Source organism: Carcharodon carcharias, chromosome 16 (assembly GCF_017639515.1).
Source record: "Carcharodon carcharias isolate sCarCar2 chromosome 16, sCarCar2.pri, whole genome shotgun sequence".
Classification (NCBI taxonomy): Eukaryota; Metazoa; Chordata; class Chondrichthyes; order Lamniformes; family Lamnidae; genus Carcharodon; species Carcharodon carcharias.
In genome coordinates this window covers 33,583,473-33,606,897 of record NC_054482.1, presented here as the reverse complement: position 1 = coordinate 33,606,897, position 23,425 = coordinate 33,583,473, and the positions used below count along the sequence as shown (strand labels likewise).

Sequence of the window (23,425 nt, the reverse complement as noted above, 5' to 3'; positions counted from 1 at the left end):
ACATAAGTGCAAAAGATAAGGCTGAAGCATTTGCTATAACCTTCAGCCACAAATGCCGAGTGGATGATCCATTTTGGCCTCCTCCGGAGGTCTCCAGCATCACAGATGCCAGTCTTCAGCCAATTTGATTCACTTCACATGATATCAAGAAATCGCTTAAGGCACTGGATACTGCAAAGGCTATGGGCCCTTACAATATTCCAGCAATAGTACTGAAGACTTGCGCTCCAGAACTTGCCGCGCCCCTAGCCAAGCTATTCCAGTACAGCTACAACACTGGCATCTACCCGGCTATGTGGAAAATTGACCAGGGTGTCCTGTACGCAAATCCAACCCAGCCAATTACTGCCCCATCAGTCTACCCTCGATCATCTGTAAAGTAATGGAAGGGGCAAGCAACAGTGCTATCAAGCAGCACTTGCTTAACAATAACCTGCTCACTGATGCCCAGTTTGAGTTCCACCAGAGTCACTTAGCTCCTGACATCCTCACTGCCTTCGTTCAAACATGGACAAAAGAGCTGAACTCCCAAGGTGAGTTGAGAGTGACTGCCCTTGCGTTTGACTGAGTGTGGCATCAAGGAGCCCTAGCAAAACAGGAGTAAATGGGGATTGCAGGAAAACTCTGCACTGTTTAAATTCATACCTAGCACAAAGGAAGATAGCTGTGATTGTTGGAGGTCAGTTACCTCAGCTCCAGGACATCACTGCAGGAGTTACTCAGGATAATGTCCTTAGCACAACCATTTTCAGCTGCTTCATCAATGATCTTTCTTCCAAGATAAAGTCAGGAGTGTGGATGTTCACTGATGATTGCACCATTTGCGACTCCTCAGATACTGAAGCAGTCCATGTCCAAATGCAACAAGATCTGGACAGTATCCAGGCTTGAGCTGACAAGTGGCAAGTAACATTCGCACCACACAAGTGTCAGGCAATAACCATCTCCTACAAGAGAGAATCCAACCATCGCCCCTTGATGTTCAATGGCATTACCATCACTGAATCTCCCACTATCAACATCCTGGGGCTTCACATTGACCAGAGACTGAACTGGACTGGCCGTCTAAATACTGTGGCTACAAGAGCAGGTCAGAGGCTAGGAATCGTGTGACGACTAACTCACCACCTGATTCCCCAAAGCCTGTCCACCATCTACAAGGCACAAGTTAGAAGTGTGATGAAATACTCTCCACTTGCCTGGATCAGTGCAGCTCCCACAACACTTGAGAAGCTTGACACTGTCCAGGACAAAACAGCCCGCTTGATTGGCACCACATCCACAAACATTGACGCACAGTAGCAGCAGTGTGTACTATCTACAAAATGCACTGCGGGAATTCACCAAGGCTTCTTCGACAGCACCTTCCAAACCCATGACCACTACCATCTAGGAGGACAAGGGCAGCAGATAAATGGGAACACCACCTCCTGGAAGTTCCTGGCACCTCCTAGTCACTCACCATCCTAACTTGGAAAAATCTAGCCATTCCTTCACTGTTGCTGGGTCCAAGTCCTGGAACTCCCTTCCCAACAGCACCGTATGTGTACCTACACCACATAGACTGCAGCGATTCAAGAAGGCAACTCATCACTACCTTCCCATGGTGGGCAATAAATGCTGGCCCAGGCTGGTCCACATCCTGTGAATGAATAAAAAAATTTCTCCTCATCTCAGTCCTAAATGATTGGTCCTTTATCATGTGCCCCCATGTTTTAGATTCCCAGGCCAGTGGAAACCCTATCAAGCCCCTTTGGAATTTCGTATGTTTGTGAGATCGCCTCTCATTCTTCTAAAATCCTGAGAGTATTCAGCGCCCCATCATCCCAGGGACCAATCTAGTGAATCCTTGCTGTATCGCCTCCAATGCAAGTATATCCTTTCTTAAATGAAGAGACCAGAACTGCACACACTATTCCAGGTGTGGTGTCACCAAAACTCTGTACAACTGTATTCTTGTTTACTGTATATTGCTTGTATACTGCTCAGGGGTGGAATTCAAAATCCTTCTGCAAGTCTGAAATCCCCAAAGGCAGCGAATTTCATGGGTAAATCAAATTTAACTGCTTCACAGAGAAAAACCTTGCAGCCCAAAGCTGTCTTTGATGGTTAGTGTCTTATGCAAGTTTGTGGCAGAGGAAGAACGTTGTTGGTAGATAGACACACTTGCATTTATATAGCACCTTTTACAACCTCAGGTTGTCTCAAAGTGCTTTACTGTCATTGAAGTATGTTTGAAGTGCAGTCAGTAACCGTTGCAATACCGGAAACGTGCCAGCCAATTTGTGCAAAGCAAGATCCCACAAACAACAGTTTGATAATGACCAGTTAAACTCATTTTTAGCGATGTTGGTTGAGAGAATAAATATTGGATGAGCTGCCTTGCTCTTTTTTTGAACAGTACCAGGGAATCTTTTATGCCCACCTGAGATGGCAGAGGGGCTTCACTTTAATGTCTCATCTGAGGACTGCTCTCCTGACAGTGTAGAGCTCCTTCGGTACTGTACTGAAGTGTTGGCCTAAATTATGTGCTGTATTCACCAGATTGGGATTTGGAGCCACAGCATTTGAACTTGGAGGTGAGAGCACTATTCATTGAGCCAAGCCTGGTACCCCTAAACAAGACGAAGCTCCTAAATCATGCACAAAACGCACACAAAGAGCACCAATTTTCCAGTCTGATTCCGAAGCCTGGGGGCAACACTCGGGCTACAGTTTAAACAGGCCGCTAGATGCACTTTAATAAACAGTGCATGTCACTGTGATTTAGAAAGGGTTGAAATTAGTACAGCAACAGAAGATAGCACATCTGATAAGCTGAAAACTGGTTATTCTGGCACCATATGGCAAGCTTGGACAGCTAACTTTTTAACTGGCTGGCTTAATTCTCACTAGTAGCATCCAAACTGTACCCAGTTATACAAACACATCCGGCAGGCAATTGAGCCAACGATTCAGTCTGCACTTAGATGATGTATCATGAAGAAATTCAGATCTTGTGTAATAAACAGATTACTCGGCATTCCTCCAAGTGCTTATTTTATGAGATTTTCATTTTCTGTATCAGACATGGCTCTGAGTCAATTCATTTCGCATACTGTCAAATTCAATCTCAGATGAAAGAATTGCATGATCAGTGGGCTCGTTTCCCAAATACTGATAGCAATCTGCAAAGCAATCACAACTTTGTGCTTGCAAACGAAATCATTTAATAGCATCTTTTCTTCTGCGGGCTGAGAGGGTGCTTGAGATTACAAGGGGGCTCCATTTCCAGCTCTTTAACAAAGGCAGAGGCAGTCAAGCAAGGTCGAACAATGAGTAGCTGGGTAATGTTATCTAACATCTGGACACATTTCAGAGCAGCATCCTGTAAGTAAAATGTAAATATTTCCTTTTATTATTGAGTCTTCAAGAGAAAAAAGGAGATGGCGCTTTGTGAAGAGATGGATTGTGTTGAGGATTATAAACATCAGTCTTTTATTACAAGCTCAATCGGCGAGCATTAACTCCTTATTTTCCTTTCTAAATCATTTTGTCTTTCTCTCTTCCCATGCCACACACCTCCCCCAGCCCTCCACCTACAATACTCTACAACTGGACTCCGGACAATACATAAGAACATAAAGAATAGGAGCAGCACGAGCCATTGGGCTTCTTGCTCTGCTGTTCAGTATTACGGCTGATCTTCTACCTTAGCTAAAGCTTCCTGCACTATCTCCATATCTCTTGGTTACCTGAATATTACAGATCTTGAACAAAAAGAAAGAAGTTCAGTAACCAGTGCAAGTCTTCGCAGATTGATCCGAGATAGGTTGCAGGAAGCATAAATGACAGACATTGTGCTGGCCGCAGTATATGCAAAACTCTTCTTAAGAACAAGAGGAGGCCAGTCAGCCCCTTGAGTCTGCTCTATTATGCACTTAGATAATGGCTGATCTGCACCTCACCTCGATTTACCTGCATGAATTCCATATTCCATGATGCACTTACCTAAAAATATCAAAATTATTTTGACTACTAACCATTGTAGTTGGGCAACAAGGCAAGGAATGCAACTGCACTTCCATTCACCACTGCCTCCCAAGCTCCTGTAACAATCACATTTGACCTCTGGGAATATGACCAGTGTGGATAAGGCAGCCTTAACCAGAGACCGGCTAGGTTTACCAGCGTGTAGATGTTTTTCACCTGCTGAGAGATTTTCATTTCTATAGAACCTTTCCAACTCAGGCCCTCCTATGAAAGTGCTTGAAAGACAATGTAGGAAACGCAGAAGCTAATTTTGCATACAGCAAGCTCCCACAAACAGCAATGTGGTAACGACCAGATAACCTGTTTTGGGTTACCGAAACAGAAAATGCTGAAAATACGCAGCAGATCTGGCAGCAACAGGGGAAAGAGATAGAGTTTCTCTGGTCTGCTGACTTGGTTACAAAGTCTTCTCACTGAAATACTGTATGCTCCTTTCATGTTTCATTGAACCAAAATGGCAATAAGTGAGCACATCCCCCCTGATTACATTAGATCCACAGGCTTCCACAGATAACTCTCTCAGCAATATTGAATGGATCTCCGATGGCAAGGATGATTGCATACAATAGCTGTGACAATTTTAAACAGTTTGGCCTTGACTTACCTGTTGTGCCTGCCTCAGAAATTTGCACCATATCTGGCTTCTAAGATAATGAGAGAATTTTGAGAAAAGCTGCCTGAACTTAGCTGTTCTTCCAGTATTACAAAATAGTTAAAAATTTAACACCGGCAAAAATAGATTTTTTCAATAACTCAGTAGGATACAATATAAAAATGTTGAGTCAGATTTATTTAGTTTGGATTAAATGCAGCTGGGTATTATTCTAAGCACTGTTTTGACTGTGGGCATAGTTAAAACTTGTGCACAGTGTTGGAATTGTCGGAATCTTTTTTGTTTCCCTCAATGATTTTCAAATTTGCTTTTCAGAGTCATATAGCAGAGAGGAGGCCATTTAGCCCATCCAGCCTGTGCCGGCTCTTTGGTGGAGCTATGGAATTAATTCCGTTCTCCTGCCATTTCCTCATACTCTGCAAATTTTCCTTTTCAAGTATTTATCCAATCCAAGTTTCAACTAAGTAAAAGCTTGGGGGACAGCCATTTCATTTCCCATGGTTCATTTTCCATGGCAATGCCTTGACCAATCAGAGTTGACCTGTCTGGTTTGAATTTGAACATTAGCTTTGCAGTTAACTGTTCCCTTCTGCATTCTCCATGGCAATGCCTCTACCAATCAGAGTCCACTTGCCAATCAATCAGCATTCTCTCCTCATGTAATATAAATTGTTGTTTTCTTTACTGTTGGTATTCTCGCAAGCTGTCCTGATGAGCTTTTAATAAAACAATTTCTTTTTTCTGCTTTGTAGTTACAGAACAACAACCAGGCAAGGATAAGCCTCAAGGCTGCGTAATTGTAGTAATTTTGAGTTAACACAGCATGGTGGAGATATGAGCTTTACTAAATGCTCTCTTCACTTCTTCTGAAACTGTGCCTTCTAGTTCTAGATCCCTATGAGGGGAAAACATCCTCTCAGCATCTACCCTGTCAAACCACCTCAGAATCTGATATCTTTCAATAAGATAACCTCTCATTCTTCTCAAGTCCAATGAGTGTAGGTCCAACCTGCTCAACATTTCCTCATATGACAATCCTTTCATTCCAGGAGTCAACCGAGTGAATCTTCTTTGAAATGCCTTAAATGCAAGTATATCCCTCCTTAAATAAGGAGACCAAAATTGTTTGCAGTACTCTAGGTGTGGTCTTACCAACACCATATACAGTTGTAACAAGACTTCCCTTTTATAATCCATCCCCCTTGCAATAAAGGCCAATATTCTGTTTGCCTTCCTAGTTACTTATAGTACTCTTATGCTAACTTTTTGTGATTTATGTACAGCATTATGTAGCCTTTCTCCATTTAAATAATACTTTGATTCTCTATTCTTCCCACCAAAGTGGACAACCTCACATTTTCCTACATTCTACCCCATCTGCCAAATTTTTGCCCACTGACTTAAGCTATCCATATCCCTTTGCAGATTATTTTTGTCCTCCTCACAACTTGCTTTCCTACCTATCATTGTATCGTCAGCAAATTTGGGCAGAATAAACTCTGTTCCAAGTCATTAATGAAGATCCTAAGTAATTGAGGCCCTAGCACTGATCCCTGTTGCGCTCCACTAGTTATAGTTTGCCAACCTGAAAATGACCCATTCAGACCGATTCTCTGTTCCCATTTAGTTAGCCAATCTTTTGCCCACGCTAATATGTCAGCCCCAACACCATGAGCTTTTATCTTGTGCAGGAACTTTTTACATGGCACTTTATCGAATGGCTTTTGGAACTCTAAATACATTGCATCTATTGGTTCTCCTTTATCCACCCTGCCTGTTACATCCTTAAAGAACTCTAATAAATTTGTCAGACATGATTTCCCATTCATAAATCTGGCTGATTGTATTATGAATTTCTAAATGTCCTGCTACTACTTTAATAATGGACTCCAGCATTTTCCTAATGACAGATGTTAGGTTAAAATAACAACAGAAAATATTGGAAAAACTCAGCTCCATCAGCATCTGTGGAGAGAGAAATAGAGTTAATGTTTCGAGTCCTTATGCAGAAGAATCATATGGACTCGAAAAATTAACTGTTTCTCTCTCCACAGTTGCTGCCAGACTTGCTGAGCTCTTCCAGCATTTTCTGTTTTTATTGCAGATTTCCAGTATCTGCTAAATTTTGATTTGATACAGATGTTAGGCTAACTAGCCTATAGTTTCCTGTGTTCAGTCTCCCTCCTTTCTTCAATAGGGGCGTTACGTTTGTGGTTTTCCAGAATCGAGGGCATTTTGGAAGATTACAGTCAGTTTATATTGCCCCTCCAATATTCTCTTACCAAAATTAAGGCTGGTGGCAGGAGGCCACGGTGGCAGTGGAAGCAACAGTCCCCAACACCTGGGTAAGATCTGGAAAGGGAGGGGTGGGGAGCGGTGGTTGGCGCTGCGTAGGCTCAAGCTTATGTTACCTACTCCAAGCATTTCTCCACCTCCTCCTGGACCCATGGGGAAGTTAAAAGCAAAATGTTGAAATTACTCATTTGTGCCTCTGAGGTCTTGACTGGGAAAACTACCTCAGTTTCCTCCCCTCGCCCCACCCCCCTCATCTCTGCTTTATTGCCACCAGTTAAAATAGTGACTAGGCCCTGATTACCTCATCTTGTTGAAAGAAGGAACCTGCTGAATTCAGGCAGGTGTGCTTTCTGTTTGCACAGCTGGTTAGAATTGAACTGGGTGGAGGGCGTGTGAGTTGGACTCTTGGCTGATTTGTGCCAGGCCGGCAGGGTTAAAATTGCCCTGACTGTGCCAGCCAAATCAAGGAAAAGTTTGATGAAAGAAAGTTTGTGTAAATAATTATTGTGTACAGCAACAGCACAAAACAAATGCAGAAGCCATTGAATCTGGTGCTCTCAGCATCCCCCTGTGATCCATAGCCTCCTTGGTTTCAAAATCTAGATCTGCCTATTGATACAGAGCTGAGCATGGCCTCTCTTTTTCTTACAGATAGTGATAACGAACTGTCCAGTGGCACAGGGGATGTTTCCAAGGAGTGCCCTGAGAAAATCCTGGAATCGTGGGGGGAGTTGCTGCACAGATGGTGAGTACCATTCTAAAAGGAAGTGAATCTGCATTCTACTGCAGGACACATTCATTGTATGTTGACAACTCAAGATGTTTCTTTTTGCTGATCTACCATTGCTGGTAAAGCTAATGGTCGGGGGAATAAAATGATGTATTGATTTCCAGTGATGTCACCATCTGGCGTGGCTGCTCCTTGATGAACGCCTGAGTCTCAGCTCTTTTCTCTCTTGTTTGCCCTCTTGTCTCTATAACTCTCTCTCTCTCTCGCGTACACATGCTCCTTCTCTCTTGCTTGTTCTCTTTCTCACACTCTTGCACTTAATAGCGCTCTCTTTCTCACACAACTCTTTGCCCCCTTGTTTATCCTGTCTCACCCACAGCCTCACCCTTGTGATCTTTGTCCCACGCTCTCCTCTGCACACTCCACCCTGTGCACATCCTCTGCAGTTGACCCCTGCAGTAACACTCTATTTCTCCATCTCCTGTGCTCTCTGTGTAATACCATTCTCTCTTCTCTACCCTCCCTTGCGTGCCCTTCCACCCCACCCTCATCCCGTCCCCTCTCTCACCCACCCCCTTTGCTCTCCCCTTCGCTCTGCTGGCCTCCTTGCGCTTTCTGCCTTGCCCTCCTTCACCCGCTTCCTTGCTCTCTCAGCCTCCCTCCCTCCCCTCATGCACCCTTTCTCTCATCCTCTCTCTTCTCCCCTCACATGCTCGCTCTCTCAGCCCCTTTCTCCTGTCCCTTTGCATGCCCTCTCTCGCACCCTCGTTCTCCTTTGCATTTCTTTCTTTCTCTTGTGCGCTATCTTTCTCCTTCATGTTTCATTCACTCTCTCCCTTGTTCTCTGCCTCTCCCTTGCCCGTGCTCCCAGTGCTTTCACTCCCCTTCTCCTCTTCATGCTGTCTCTCTCTCTCTGCTCATCATTTGTGCTCTCTCTCTCTCTCTCTTTTTCTGTCTTTCTCTCTCCTTTGCTCTCACTCCACAGCTGCTTTAAAACCATAGAATGTGAGGTATATCTTTTTCCAAATATAGAATTTGTTTGTTTTCAGAAATGCAGAGCAGTTTTTTTTAAAAAAAGACAATGTCTGCTTTTAGCAAATAGCTCAGCTGCTGCCTGTGACATTCTGTCATTGATCACAGTGCAACAATACCCATTTGGACTGAGATCTTGAGATACCACACGTCGCAGTAATCCTCAAGGAGGTTTACCAAGCAGGAGGAAAATTATTCTCAGCAATATTGGTGATTTCTGGAGGTATCCCGTGACTTGTGTTTCCGGTATGTTGTTTGAAGGGTCATCCAGAAGCTCTTGTGATTTTCTGGGTTGTTCCCTGTGAATTCATCCTGAAGCTAGTTGATAAAGTAGGAAACCAGACATCAACCTTTTACTTAATACTATATTTATTATAGAATGCAACATTACAAATGTTTGCCTCTTCCCTAACCAACACGCAGTGTCCCAAAAGTCTTTCTTTAAACCCTTGAAAACAAACAAATGATCAACCCTTCAGAAAGGGGCACTGTAATATAAGTCTGTCTTTAAATTTGCTCAAGGTACTTAATACCTTAATCTCAATAATACAATTAACTTATCATTAACATTCTCTATGTTGAAAAATGCTGGGTTTTGACCTGTAAAGATACTAAATCAATGTCAGTGATTGTGCTTCACCTCGTCTCCAGATGCTCATTTGAAAACAGATTTGTGGCAGCGCAGCATGCCACTCAGCCCTTCTGACCTCTGCACAATGAGGACTCCTGACAGGAGTTGATTTTACACCATTCCTTCTTTCTGTTTTCTCCCCAAACTAATCTCATCTTGCTGAATACCCCCCTGCTCCCCTCCCTACCTCCCTCCAAATCCAGCTCCGGTAGTGCTCTTGCCTATGGTCAGATAGCCCTGGATTGAAGACCCATTGCAGAAACTTAAGCTGCACTTCAGTGCAGTAGAGAGGGAGTGCTGCACTGTTGGGGATTTTGTTTTATGGAATAGTTGTTAAACTGAGGCCCACCCTGCCCCCTCAGCTGGATGTAAAAAAATCCCACAGTAATATTTGAAGACGGGCAAGAGAGCGCACCCCCCCGCCCCCCCGCCCCCAGTGCCCTGGCCGATGTTTATCCTTTGACCTTGAATGGTGCCAGAGAATTTTTTATGTCCGCATAAAAGAACCTCATTTCTTTGCCTCGGCGGAAGGGTGGCACCTTTAATCACGGCACTCCTTCAGTCCTGCACTGCGATGTGTCAGCTGTATTGGAGTGTGCCTCAAGCTCCCATCTTTACAACATGAAGGCAAGACTGCAACCCATGTAGCCACTGCTAACATCATGTAGCAGAATGTGGTAACAATGTGACATCAGACAGACAGAGGAATGGGGTGGGGAGACATGAATACTCAGGAGTGGCAATTAAAACAGGAAGTATAGGAAGGGGGGCAGAACTTTAATTTAATTTTTCATCTGTGAGCAAGGTCAGTGCCAGATCGATTCATGTATTGATGCTTTATTAGGACTGAGCGATAAAGCAAAGTTTTGTCTAAACGAGTGCCCCTGTTAACAGAGTCTCTTCCCTCAGGCACAGCAATTTGACTGCCAGGCCCAAAGGGCTGCCTATCCTCGTCAGAAATGGTGTTCCAGAAGCACTCCGAGCAGAGGTTTGGCAACTGTTGTCGGGTTGCCACGACAATCAAGCGATGCTGGAAAAGTACAGAAACCTGATCACTAAGGTAGGGCAAAGCTGAGCTTGATGTTGTTGCTGTTGGAGATAACAGACGGCTGTCTCTAGTGATTGAGGTTCCAGAGATCATGGCGCCTTTGCATTGTGTTCACGTGTGCGAAGTCGGTTGTTTTGTGTTGACGTGTGCGAAGTCGGTTGTTTTGTGTTGACGTGTGCGAAGTCGGTTGTTTTGTGTTGACGTGTGCGAAGCCGGTCGTACTGTGTTGACGCATGCGAAGCCGGTCATTCTGTGTTGACGTGTGCAAAGCCAGTCGTACTGTTTTCACGCGTACGAAGCCAGTCATACTGTGTTCACGTGTGCGAAGCCGGTCGTACTGTGTTGACGCGTGCGAAGCCGGTCGTTCTGTGTTGATGTGTGCGAAGCCGGTCGTACTGTGTTCACGCGTGCTAAGCCGGTCGTACTGTGTTGACGTGTGCGAAGCCGGTCGTACTGTGTTGACGTGTGCGAAGCCGGTCGTACTGTGTTGACGTGTGCGAAGCCGGTCGTACTGTGTTGACGTGTGCGAAGCCGGTCGTACTGTGTTGACGTGTGCGAAGCCGGTCGTACTGTGTTGACGTGTGCGAAGCCGGTCGTACTGTGTTGACGTGTGCGAAGCCGGTCGTACTGTGTTGACGTGTGCGAAGCCGGTCGTACTGTGTTGACGTGTACGAAACCGGTCGTACTGTGATCACGTGTGCGAAGCCGGTCGTACTGTGTTCACGTGTGCAAAGCCGGTCGTTCTGTGTTCACGCGTGCGAAGCCGGTCGTTCTGTGTTCACGTGTGCGAAACCGGTTGTTCTGTGTTCATGTGTGCGAAGCCGGTTGTTCTGTGTTGACGCATGTAGGCAGATTTGCTCTGAACTTGATTTGTGATGAAAACAACTTGTATTGGATACCTTTTTCATTTCTGTGCTCTCCAACTTGCCATCTTCCTCTAGTTTACCTTGACAATGGAAAGTGCTGGGTCCAAGAGTTGAAGACCCCAGCCAGACACAGCAGTGCCGAGCAGACAGGGCAGCTGTGGGTTCTATCTTGGGCAGGAAGCAGGCATGAGTGGTTTCGTTGAGAGGTGTGAATTTAGTGTGGAATAGGAGGCTTTTCTCCTCCTTGATTTGGTATGAATGATTCTAAATGTGGAGCTCTTGTCACTGCAGCTGATTACAAGTCTCAATGATTGAATTTGCAGCAATAATAAGAAACATTGCTCTCATCGAGCTGCTGTCCTGCTCTTTGTTGTGTTAATGATCAGTACTGAACCTGCGCAGACTACAAATGTGCACATCGAGACATTTCCCATGTGTGTTGTAATTTTTATACACTGAAGAGAGAAGAATTATTTAAAATGAGTGTCCTTAAAAACAAAGGAGCAGATGATGAGCTGTGCTGACACTTGACTTGTTTAACAGGACAATGTTTGTTCAGAAAAGGGTGACCCTGTTCAAGGGTGGCCACAAACAAGTTTAAACATGCACATTGTTGCAGACACCATTTGACATCATTTGTGTTTAATTAGTAAAGTAGGATCCAAGTGTGAAGAATCGAGTGTGGGACAGCCATTTCTGTAATTGATGGTGTGGTGTACACGCAGGTGGGTTTGTCAGCCATGTTCGGTTTGCTTGCACTGAGGTTGCAACACCAGTGGTATGTGTACGCTCAGGCTGTGTGGCATGCTTTTGTTCTTTGAGGCTGTTTTAGCATTGGCTGGGAGGCTCTGCCCCCTGGCTTGTTGGCACTACTCCTCCCCAGGGGGCAGGTTTGCTCCGCTGTAGTGGTGATATTGAGAGCCCTGCCTCTCTCCCTTTTGCCCTGTTCCTCCCATGTCTGTCATATATCTTGGTTGTAGCACTTCCCAATCTCCTCTCTCTCTGTGTTTTTCTGGCCATTGTTTTGCCATGGCACTGATTATGGGGCACAGCGCGGGAAGGTGGATCTCTGGTGCAGAGTGTAGCAAGAAGTCTTCAGTGTTGCTGGAATGTGGAGGTGATGCAGTTCTTTGTGTTGGGAATCAGTGTGTTTGCTAACTGCTGCAGGGAATAACCTGGCCCGTGTAGATGCACAGTCTTGATTTGCAACCCTTTCCCTTGACAGTTTGATGTGACAGGCTGCAGGTCATTCATATAGTGACTGTGTCCATCCTAATGATTAGCTTGAATGAATTTTAGTTTTTGCTTCCAGTTCATTGCCTGTAATACGTGAGGCGAGTAATGCTTAACATGTTTACAGGGAGAGTGTTCCTGTGTGTATTGGGTTGAACTCACCCTTTGTTAACCCTTGAACTCTTTTCCCCAGAGCTGCTTTTGTTTCATTGCTGCACTCACTGACCGTGAAACTGAAACTAGCAGCAGCCTTCCTGGAATAAAACAGCAGCTTATTTCACTCTGTCAGCAAACACCTTTGCAAACTCCATTATGCACTTACTGTGTCTCTGCCATTCAGAAAATTATTTTTGGAATCATTCATTTATCATTTGTCACTTGGAGCCTCTTCTGATAATTGTCATTGTTATCAGATCTCTTCCCCATTAATTTGCCCTTGGTAAATGCGTATCGTCCACACTGAGCATCTCTTTATTGACCAGCATATCCGTTTTGATAAAGATTGAATTCTTGAACCTATATTCCTGGATGGTCATTTTCACTGTATAACATACACTTTCCATCAATCAGTACTTAAGTGGTGTGGGGACTGATATTGTAATGAGTTTGGATGTTAGTCTGTGTTCATGAGATCTGTTCCAGCTTGCCTTTCTTTCTGTATCTGTGCTTGGCTTTGGGGACTGAGTTGGGTGAGGGTTGCCTTTTGTGTGGTTGCATCAGGTCCAAATGTGCAATGTGTTAACTTCCATAACACGATGGTATTCCAGTTTGAGACTATCATCTCTTCTCAGGCTTGGGGATTTACTCTCAGCTTTTGATGCTGGCCTAGTTATTGAGTTTGAGTATTCTGTTTTGCATTAAAGATCTAAGAATGTAGCTTCTGCAAGTATACAACTGAGCATTAAGCTCCATTGTCTAACGATCTCTGGTTAATTGGAGTTTTAAGTCTTAAATCCGTTTTTGTGAAGATCCCATTGAAGGGTAAGTATCATTAAAATGAACACTGTTCTGTTGCAGTTTTGGAAGGGAGTTAGATTTGCATCAGATTATCTGGTCATTATTACATTGCTGTTTGTGGGACCTTGCTGTGTGCAAAATAGCCACCATGTTTCCTAGATTATACCAGTGATTACACTTCAAAAAGTACTTGATTGGCTGTAAAACGCTTTGAGATGACCTGAGGTTGTGAAAGGTGCTTTCGAAATGCAAGTTATTGTTCTTGAGGGGTAAATATGATTTTTCTTTGCTCAAACCAAGATATTTGCATAACAACTTTGTAGCTGATGTTTCACAGACCGAGAGGACATCAACCCAACGCCAAATGTAACGCAAAAAAGCCATTATTTTGAGAGATATTGTTTGACTGCTGTTCTAAAGTATTTGATGGGTTTCTGTTCAGTATATTCATTCCCTCATCTTCTCAATATCCCTTCGCAGCTTCCTTTGGTCTTCCAAAGAATTAACTATTCCTCATATTTTGATATGACTGCCTTCTCTCGGTTCATATCCAAATCATTAACACACATTGAACAGAAGAGACCCCACAACAGAACCATGTCAGACTATCCACATCCAACTACTCTGTAAAACTGCCCTTAACTCCTCCTCTCTCTTTTCTTCCTTCTAACCAAGTTTTAATTCAGTTTGCTATCATTCTCCTAATTCCATACCCCTTGGTCTCCTTTGGTTGATCTCATGTGTGATATCTTGTCGAATGTTTCCCTGAAGTCTATCTCAATAATTACCTGTATATTAAATGATCACTGCACCTTTTTAAAAAAATGCTAACAACATTTTTTTGTGCAAAATACCTCATACACTACAACTGCCTACCTCTGTTATAAAAATAAAAACAAAAAAACTGCGGATGCTGCCTACCTCTGTTACCTCATCAAAGAATTCAATGATGTTCGTTGAGCATGATCGTCCTTCTTAGAATTTGTGCCGGCGTCTCATGTTGGATAAAAAGAAATAAATGTAATAAACCTGCAGCATGCAGATGTTTTTTTTGTGAACACTTAAATTAGCCTGTAGATTGCAGGTGGTGAATTCTGAGCTGTGCCATTAGGAGGGATAGAGTCCACATATTCACACTGCTTATCTCCCAATTATCTTAATGGATGTGCTGGGCTTAATTTAATTTTCTTTTAATAATCTGACATGTTAAATCAAGTAGTGTACACATCAGTACTTATTTAGGGAAGGTACTTAACCTGAGGGCCAGTGTTGGCACCAGTCCATCACTCTCCACACTGTAGAGAAACTACAGTGCAGCACCTATTGAAACGGTCAGACTTCTTTCCCAATTGACGTTCAAGAGCAGGCATGGACCAACGGTCATACTTCTGTCTCTTCAGTCAAGGTGTTCAGCTGTCCTCTGATGAAATATTAATTAAGATGCCTGTTCTACAGATGGTGAACATTGTTCATTGCTAGCAGGCAGCGTTGCTGGCCTTAGTTGACTTTGACAAGCACTGAAGGTGCAAGCACTGATAAAAACAGACACCTTGTAATCAAATAATTTGGTGCAAGGCCCTTCCTTCGTGTTAAGTTGACTAAATAGCGTTTCTATAAATAGTGTTATCGTTGCCGATGTCTGCACGTAATTTGCTGCTAATAATGTAATGGAGTAAATAACAATAACTAACACTGGTGTAATAATTATTACAAAGGCAACTCTTTAACTGGACTGTAACTAGGACAAGGTGGGTAATTAAACTCTGTGACTGGCAGCGAGCGAGTGTGGCCCTGTGACTCATAATGAGCAGCAGTGCCCTGCTTAATTTTGACATTCACTGGGCTCACAATTAAAGAATGACTTAGGCAAGACCCTGGAAAGTTGTTCAGTGTCCATGGGACTGTGCGAAAGGGGTTTCATGTAATAGAGAAGAATGAAAGTACTTTCATTTCTATAGTGCCTTTCACAACCTCAGTTTGCCCCAAAGCGCTTTACAGTCAATTGAGTATTCTTTGAAATGTAGCCACTGTTGTAATATAGGACTTGTGCACAGTAAGCTCCCACGCACAGCAACCTGATAATCATTGGTGGTGGCTCTTGAGAGATAAATATTGGCCAGGACATCAGAAAGAACTCTCAGGCTCTGCTATAAAATAATAGCACGGGATCTTTTTATATCCATACAAGAGAGCAGATGGGGCCCCTGTTTTTAACATTTTGTCCAAAAGATGTTAATAATTCTTTACTCTGGGGTCTTTGCCCTGTAAATCTATCTTTTTCTATTCCTCTTTTACTGTATGAATGCACAGGGGGCTGTGTAGCTAACCCCTCCCCTCTCCCCCCGTTTGAGTGTGTGCAAGTAAACTAACCGTTTGAGTTCCTTGGAATTTGCTGTGGGGTTATTAATAGAAAATTGGATGGCACCAAAACTGAGGGGCTGGGGAATACGTTGCCCCTTATAAAGGGGGAAGCAAATCAAAACACCTTTCTGTTTACGGACGGGTGGTGAGACCAGAGATCAGAGCTGTTTAAATTAATCCCCCTCTTGTCCGTAACACATCGCAGAGAATTTATTTGTTTGCGTACCATTTCAGGCAGTTCAAACTTTTAATCTATCTGTGATGAAGTTTGAATTTGGAAAGAGAATTAAGATTGCAGGGTGCAAGTATAAAAGGAGTTATATTGTTGGAAGTTTACATGTAGACAGGCTCCAAGTGCCACAGTTCTTTGAGCCGGTGCTTGATTATTATCACTCAGCAAGGCTGCGTTTATGTTACTTTGACAGTTTTATTGTCTGCATTCATCTCTTCCAGGAGGTAAAGGATTGCACCATTCTGTCAGAGGCACTGCTGCATCCTTGATGTGTGAGTTATGAAGGCAGATGGGAATAATAATGAGCATGATATAAACACTGTGATTAATATACTCACAAGTTATGTTTATTAGATTTTACGGCAGCTTTCTGCGGTATATCTTATTAACTTGTATAGCACAGGTGTATCGTAATGCTCAATTCGTCTTTCAACTGTGGATACTGTTTGACAAGAACCTTATCTCTTTCTGTTAGTCAGGTAGACTGAACTTAAGAATTGAATTAAAAAAAAATAAACTATCCTTTAAATTGAGGTTTTGATCATATAAAAAAATAGAGGTTTTTGTTATTTTAAGTAGCCAGTGGCTCTCCCAGTGATGTAGCTCTCAGAGGGTTGGAGGTTATCTGTTATAAACAATGCTGTGATGTGAGAGGCTCAGGCTGGGACACGCACACACACACACGCACTTGTCTGATAGGACTTAGAAGGAAGCTTGTTAGAGGTGCCCCCTCAGTGAAAAGAAACACTCCCATTAAATAGCACATTTCACAATCCCAGGGCATCCGAAAGTGCTTTACAGGCTTTGAAGCACTTTTGTAATTTTTTAATTACTTGTGTAATTTAGGAATGGCAACAACCAATTTCCTTTTGTGATGTTGCTTGAGGGATAAATACCGGCTAGGAGACTGAATAGCTCTCCTGCCATCTAGTGCCATAGGAACTTTTACGTCCACCTGAGGGGGCAAATGGGCCTCAGTTTAACTTCTCCTCTGAGAGGACAGCACCTCTGACAGTGCAACATTCCTTCAGTACTGCAGTCGTAGTGTCAATCTGGATTATGTGCTCAGATCTCTAGAATAGGATTTGAACTTACAAACTTTTGAATCAGAGGCAAGATGGCAGTGTTCTAGTTTATAAAATGATTGTTTGCATCATGACGGTCAGCTCAATGTTAAGCATCGCTTGGTGTGGCTCAGGAATCCCATTCTGGCATGGCAGTTTCTGCTGCATTTGCTTCAGCGGAAGATAGTGGCTGAGAAGGTGCATGATTGCTGGCCTCTGTTTTTTCTGGATCCTCTTCTTGACCAGCTGAGCTTTTTGTGCCTGCACATTTCTTCTAAACAGTCTCCACTATAGTGACTGTCTCCCAATGTCAATGTCTGGCATCTTCGTATCTCGCTTGTAGGTGTTCTTGTAGTGGATAAATGGACACCCAAGAGGTCGTGACCCAGTGGCCGATTTACTGTACAGAAGGCCTTGGGGTACATGGCCGTCATCCATCCATTAAATGTGGCTGAGTCAGCGCAGATGCCTTTGGCTTAGCAATGAGTGTATGCTGATAGAATTAGCATGCTCCAGGACCTCTGATTTGGTGACCTTGTCCTGCCAGTAGATGCCAAGATCATGTCTGAGACAACGAAGGTAGAAACTGTTCTGCCCGTTCTCCTGCCTAGCATATGTTGTCCATGTCTCAGCACTGTAGAGGAGTGTGCTGAGGACGAAGGCTTGGTAGGCTTGGAGTTCTGTGTTCTCAGGTTGCTGTTGTTCCACAGCAACAACAGCAATACTATTTAATAAACTCATCATGTATGCAGGGAACAAGATTTTCACATCGTGTCATCACATTGTTCATGGCTTTATAAAATATATTTCCCTCCTAATTTATAGATAAAATGGCAAATTTGTCCCTTCAATACCACGCCATAAAATAAATCAGAAATGAATGCACGTGACACATGGTAGATTACAAAATAAACAACCCATTGAGCCTATTTAGATTGCTTCTCCAATTACCTCAGATAAAAGTTTAAAAATTCATATTTTCACAAAACCAAACCAGACCAAATCAAAATTCTACAAATAGTTTCCCCTTTGTTGCCGGCATTCCTCACTTCTAATTGTTAGTTAATGGGGCTGGGGTGAGGTTTAAAAAATTCCCAGCACACTTTGGCAATGACCAGTCTCGTCCATTGTCAGTGTTCTGTCGCCCCTCAACATGTGAGTGCAGTGGCAGCCTCCAGACTGGAATCAAGACTTACACTGTTAGACTCAGAATGGAGGCAGGCCTGAGGCTGCATTCTGGGTATTCACACATCCTGGTGCATTGTAGTTTGCTACCTGGTTTAATCTTCTGCATTCAGCTGATCTGAAAGCACAAGCTTTGAGGCTGTCGAAGGATTAAGTCGAGACGTTTAACCTGGTGTTTTTCTGCCTATCATTTTTGTACGTTCGTATGTTAAATAGCCTGCTGGTGCTTTTATCTGTGCCTCCCAGCCTTTTACTGACCTGGGGTCATATTCCCTTCTATCTTTTCACTGATAAAACCAGATATTCCCTGTGAGTCATTCCTGGTTGCTAGGATAGTGGAGTCGGAGAGTTAAAAGAGCATGAGAAGGGGCGAAACTGAGATAAACAAAGTAAATTGTAGTGTAGATAGGAATTATCCTAAATTAGGATAATAATTAAAATAAATTAGTAAATACTGTGGTAAATGCATGAAGTATAAGGTATGTCAGTGCAGCTCAGCCATGTGGAATGTGCACCTTGCAGGATGTGGGAAGTCATGCAGGCACAAAGTGCCCTCAGTGACTATATCTGCAGGAAGTGTCACCAGCTGCAGAAACTTGAGCCCTGAGTTGCGGAGCTTGAGCGGTGGCTATAATGCATCCACAAAGTGGAGGATTATTTGGATAATATGTTTAGAGAGGTGGTCACACTGCAGAGAGGGAATGGGTGACTGCCAGAGTATCTAAGAGAAACAGGCAGGTAGTACAGGAATCCCCTGAGGTTATCTTGCTCTCTAACTGCTTTTCCATTTTGGATACTGCTGAGCGAGATGGCCCCTCAGAGGACTGTAGCAAGAGCCAAGCCTGTGGCACCGCAGGTAGCTCAGCTGCACAGGAGGGGAGGAGGAAGAGTGGAAGTGCTATAGTAGTAGGGAATTCCATAGTTCGGGGAGCAGACAGCGTTTCTGCGACCATAGACATGACTCCAGGATGTTATGTTGCCTCACTGGTGCTGGGGTCAAGGATGTCACAGGCCGACACCAGGACATTCTTTTATAGCTGGCCGAACAACCAGGGGTCATGGTTCACATTGGGACCAATGACATAGGTAGGAAAAGGGATGAGGTCCTGAAAGCAGATTTTAAGGAGCTAGGAAGGGAATTAAAAAGCAGGACCTCAAGAGCAGCAATCTCAGGATTACTCCCAGTGCCATGTGCTAATGAACATAAGAATTGGAAGATTGAGCAATTCAACACGTGGCTGGAGAAATGGAGTAAGAGGGGAGGGCTTTAGATTTCAGAGGCATTGGGATTGGTTCTGGGGCAGATGGGACCTGTACAAGAAGGTCGGGTTACACCTTAACTAGACTGGGACTAATGTCCTGGTGGGGAGGTTTGCTAGTGCTGTTGGGGAGGGTTTAACCTAGTTCAGCAGGGCGATGGGAACCTGGGGGGATATCCAGAGTGCAGTGGAGAAAAATTGGCAGTGGAAACTAGTGAAGTATGAACTGATAATGAGGATATATCAGAAAGTTGCATCAAGGTCGATAGAATACTTGGAGAGTTTGATAGAATTAGAGTGGGCAACAGTAAGTCATTAGAAGGGGTTAGAATAAGCAGGAGAGTAAAAAAGCCTAAATCCGAGCTAATGTGCATGTATGTGAATGCACGGATTGTGATTAATAAGATTGATGAACTGCAGGCACAGGTTGAAAATGGAATTATGATATTATTGCTATAATAGAGACCTGGCTCAAAGAAGGGCAGGACTGGATGTTAAATATTCCTTGGTACAAGGTGTTTAGGAGAGACAGGGAAGGAAGAAAAGAGGGGAAGTGGCAACATTGGCTAAAGGTAGCATTACAGTATTGGAGAGAGAGAATGTTCCAGAGGGGTCAAGGACAGAATCTCTTTGGCCAGAGGCAAGGAGTGAGAAAGGTGCAATAACATTGAATGGTGTAGTATATAGACCACCAACTAGTGGAAGGGATGTGGAAAAACAAATTTGCAAAGAAATTACAGAGCGGTGCAAGAGTTATGGAGTAATCATAATGGGGGACTTAACTTTCTACAGCAGTATATGAAGGCATGCACTTTTGGACCTGGTCCTGAGGAATGACTTGGCCCTAGTGGATCAAATATCAGTGGGGGAACGTCTAGGGGATAGTGACTATCGTATCATAAGGCTTAGGTTATTCATGGAAAAGGGCAGAGAACAATCCAGAACAGGGATCATTAATTGGCTGAAAGCTAACTTCAATGGGATGAGAATGCACCTGAGTCAAGTGAGTTGGAATCAAATGTTGGTAGAAATGACGGCAGCTAAACAACGGGCCACCTCCAAAGATAAAGTATTGCAGGCACTGTCAAGGTACATCCCCTTGAAGGGGGAAGGTCGGACAAATAAATCCAGAATGCCCTGGATGACGAGAGATAGAGATAAAGATGAAAAGGAAGAAGTGTGCATATGACAGATGTCAGGTAGAAAATACAATGGAGAATCAGGCTGAATATAAAAGGACTAGAGGGGAAGTGAAGAAACTAATGAGATAAACGAGGAGAGAGCATGAAAAGAGGCTGGCAGTGAACATAAAAAGGAATCCCAAGGTCTTCTATAAGCATGTAAATAACAAAAGGGCAGTAAAAGAAAGAGTAGGGCCGATTAGGGACAAAAAAGGGGACTTGCATGTTATGGCTGGAGAAATAATGGTGGTGTTGAATGAGTACTTTGCATCTGTCTTTACAAAGGTAGAACTTGCTACCCAGGCCGAGGTGAGAGAGGAGGTAACTGGTACACTAGAAGAACTTACGAGAGGAAGGAGGTATTGGAAAGGCTATCTTTACTTAAAATAGATAAGGCACTAGGAACAGATGAGAAACATCTAAGGGTACTGAGGGAAGTGAGAGTGGAAATTACAGAAGCACTAATGATAATCTTCTAGTCTTCTTTAGACACAGGGGAGGTGCCAGAGGACTGGAGAACTGTGAATGTTATACCCTTGTTCGAAAAGGGGTGCTGGATAAAGCTGGCAACTACAGTTTGATCTCAGTGGTAGTGAAACTTGTGGAAACTATAGTACGGGATAAAATCAGTAATCACTTAGACAGTGCAGGGTAATTAAGGAAAGCCTGCGTAGAGCCATCAAGGGAAAATCATGTTTAACCACCTTGCTGGAGTTTTTTGAGGAGGTAACAGAGAAGGTTGTTAAAGGAAATACTGTTGATGTGTATATGGATTTTCAAAAGGCATTTGATACAGTGTCACACAATAGACTTGTGAGCAAAACTCTAGGTCATGGAATAAAAGAGAAAATAGGCAGTTGGATAAGAAATTGGCTGCATTACAGGACACAGTGAGTAGTGATAATTGGTTGTTTTTCAGATTGCAGGAAGGTTTATAGTGGAGTTCCTCAGAGCCGTGTTGGGACCCTTGCTGCTCCTGATATATATTAATGACCTAGACTGTGGTGTGCAGGGCATGATTTCAAAATTTGCAGATGATATGAAAATTGGAAATGTTGCCAACTGTGATGGGGATAGTCTTGAACTTTAAAAGGTTGGTGGATCAGGCAGACAAATAGCAGATGAAGTTCAATGAAGAGGTGATTTGTTTTGGGCAGGAGAGATATGATAAGACAGTATAAAGTAAAGATTTTTCACCCAGAAGGTGGTTTGATTCTGGAACAAACTTCCTGAAAGGGTGGTGGAGGCAGGTTCGATCGAATTATTCAAAAGGGAGTTGGATTGCTACCTGAAAAGAGAGAATGTGCAAGGTTACAGGTATAAGGCAGGGGAGTGGGACTAGGTGGGATGCTCTTTCAGAGAGCCAGTGCAGACTCGATGGGCTGAATGGCCTCTTTCTGCACTGTAAAGATACTGCGAATGGTCAACTTTTCACCTCATCCCCTCAACAGTCTACATACAAGCTTGGAGTGACAGGTTTTGAGTGACAGCCTACAACCTCCAGGAGTATCCCAATTCTTGATTGGCCTAAATGATAATAGTTTCACACTGAGTGTAAATCCGTAACCAATCTTTCCTGTCCTTTGCAAACCAACGCTCGATTGTGTTTCATGCTTTCTGATCTATTGGCCAGGCAAAGTGCTATATTATTCACATTATTTATGAATAATGTGAATATCTGGGCAGTGAGAAAATATTCACTGGGCTCAACCAGAGCTGTCCCTATATTACCTTGAATTCAATTTTCAAATAATTTACCATTAATTCCATAAATTTTAATCCCTTTCTTAACAAAAGCTTTCCATATGGAACATTATCAAACACCTGAAGGTCCTAATAAATTAATATATGTTAAATTTCCCTTCCTCCCCTAGTTTTGACCCTCCACAGTTGAATGCAATGGATAACCGTCATTAACTTGATTAATTATTCACCCAACTCCCCTTACTAAATTCTCCCAAGCCAGTGAGACATAAGTTGTCTCCTCTTAAATCATGCTCCTTATGGGCTCCATGCTATTTTGACAGCATTCTGTAAAATGTTCTTCGGACTTTTTCCTCATCTCTTCTACAGACAAAATATTGAATATATTTCATCAGGACTCATCCTTTTACTGCGGAAGACAACAGATTTTTAGCAGAATTTTAAAAATAAAATTGAAGTTTGTCTTTAAGAGAGTGAGAGACATTGTTTCTGTATACGTGTATAACCTTGTGAGTTGTTGTGTATCTGTAGATATGCACACGTAACCTTGTGAGGGATTGTGTATCTGTAGATATACCTGCACAACCTTGTGAGGGATTGTGTATCTGTAGATATACCTGCACAACCTAGTGAGGGATTGTGTATCTGTAGATATACCTGCACAACCTTGTGAGGGATTGTGTATCTGTGTGCCAACACACACAAACTGAGGTATTGTGTATCTGTAGATATACCTGCACAACCTTGTGAGGGATTGTGTATCTGTATGCCAGAACACACAACCTTTGAGGGACTGTGTACCTGTAGACCTAAAAAGGTCACCTTGTGAGGGATTGTATATCTGTACAACAAACACAACCTTGTGATAGATTGCATTTTTAAAAATTCATTCACGGTATGTGGGCTTTGTTAGCTAGGCCAGCATTTATTGCCCATCCCCAGTTGCCCTTGAGAAGGTGGTGGTGAGCTGCCTTCTTGAACTGCTGCAGTCCATGTGGTGTA

The 23,425-nt window shown here is 43.3% G+C and overlaps 1 protein-coding gene across 5 annotated transcripts in view; it reads left to right on the top strand.

The window, feature by feature from the left end:
* rabgap1l (RAB GTPase activating protein 1-like) overlaps window positions 1-23,425 on the top strand; it is a 530,937-nt gene that overhangs the window by 175,440 nt on the left and 332,072 nt on the right. For all 5 annotated transcript variants that reach the window (XM_041207937.1, XM_041207935.1, XM_041207939.1 and 2 more), the window contains 2 exons: window positions 7,592-7,685; window positions 10,243-10,393. In XM_041207937.1, the coding sequence (XP_041063871.1) occupies window positions 7,592-7,685; window positions 10,243-10,393 (245 nt within the window). The remainder of the gene's footprint in view (window positions 1-7,591; window positions 7,686-10,242; window positions 10,394-23,425) is intronic.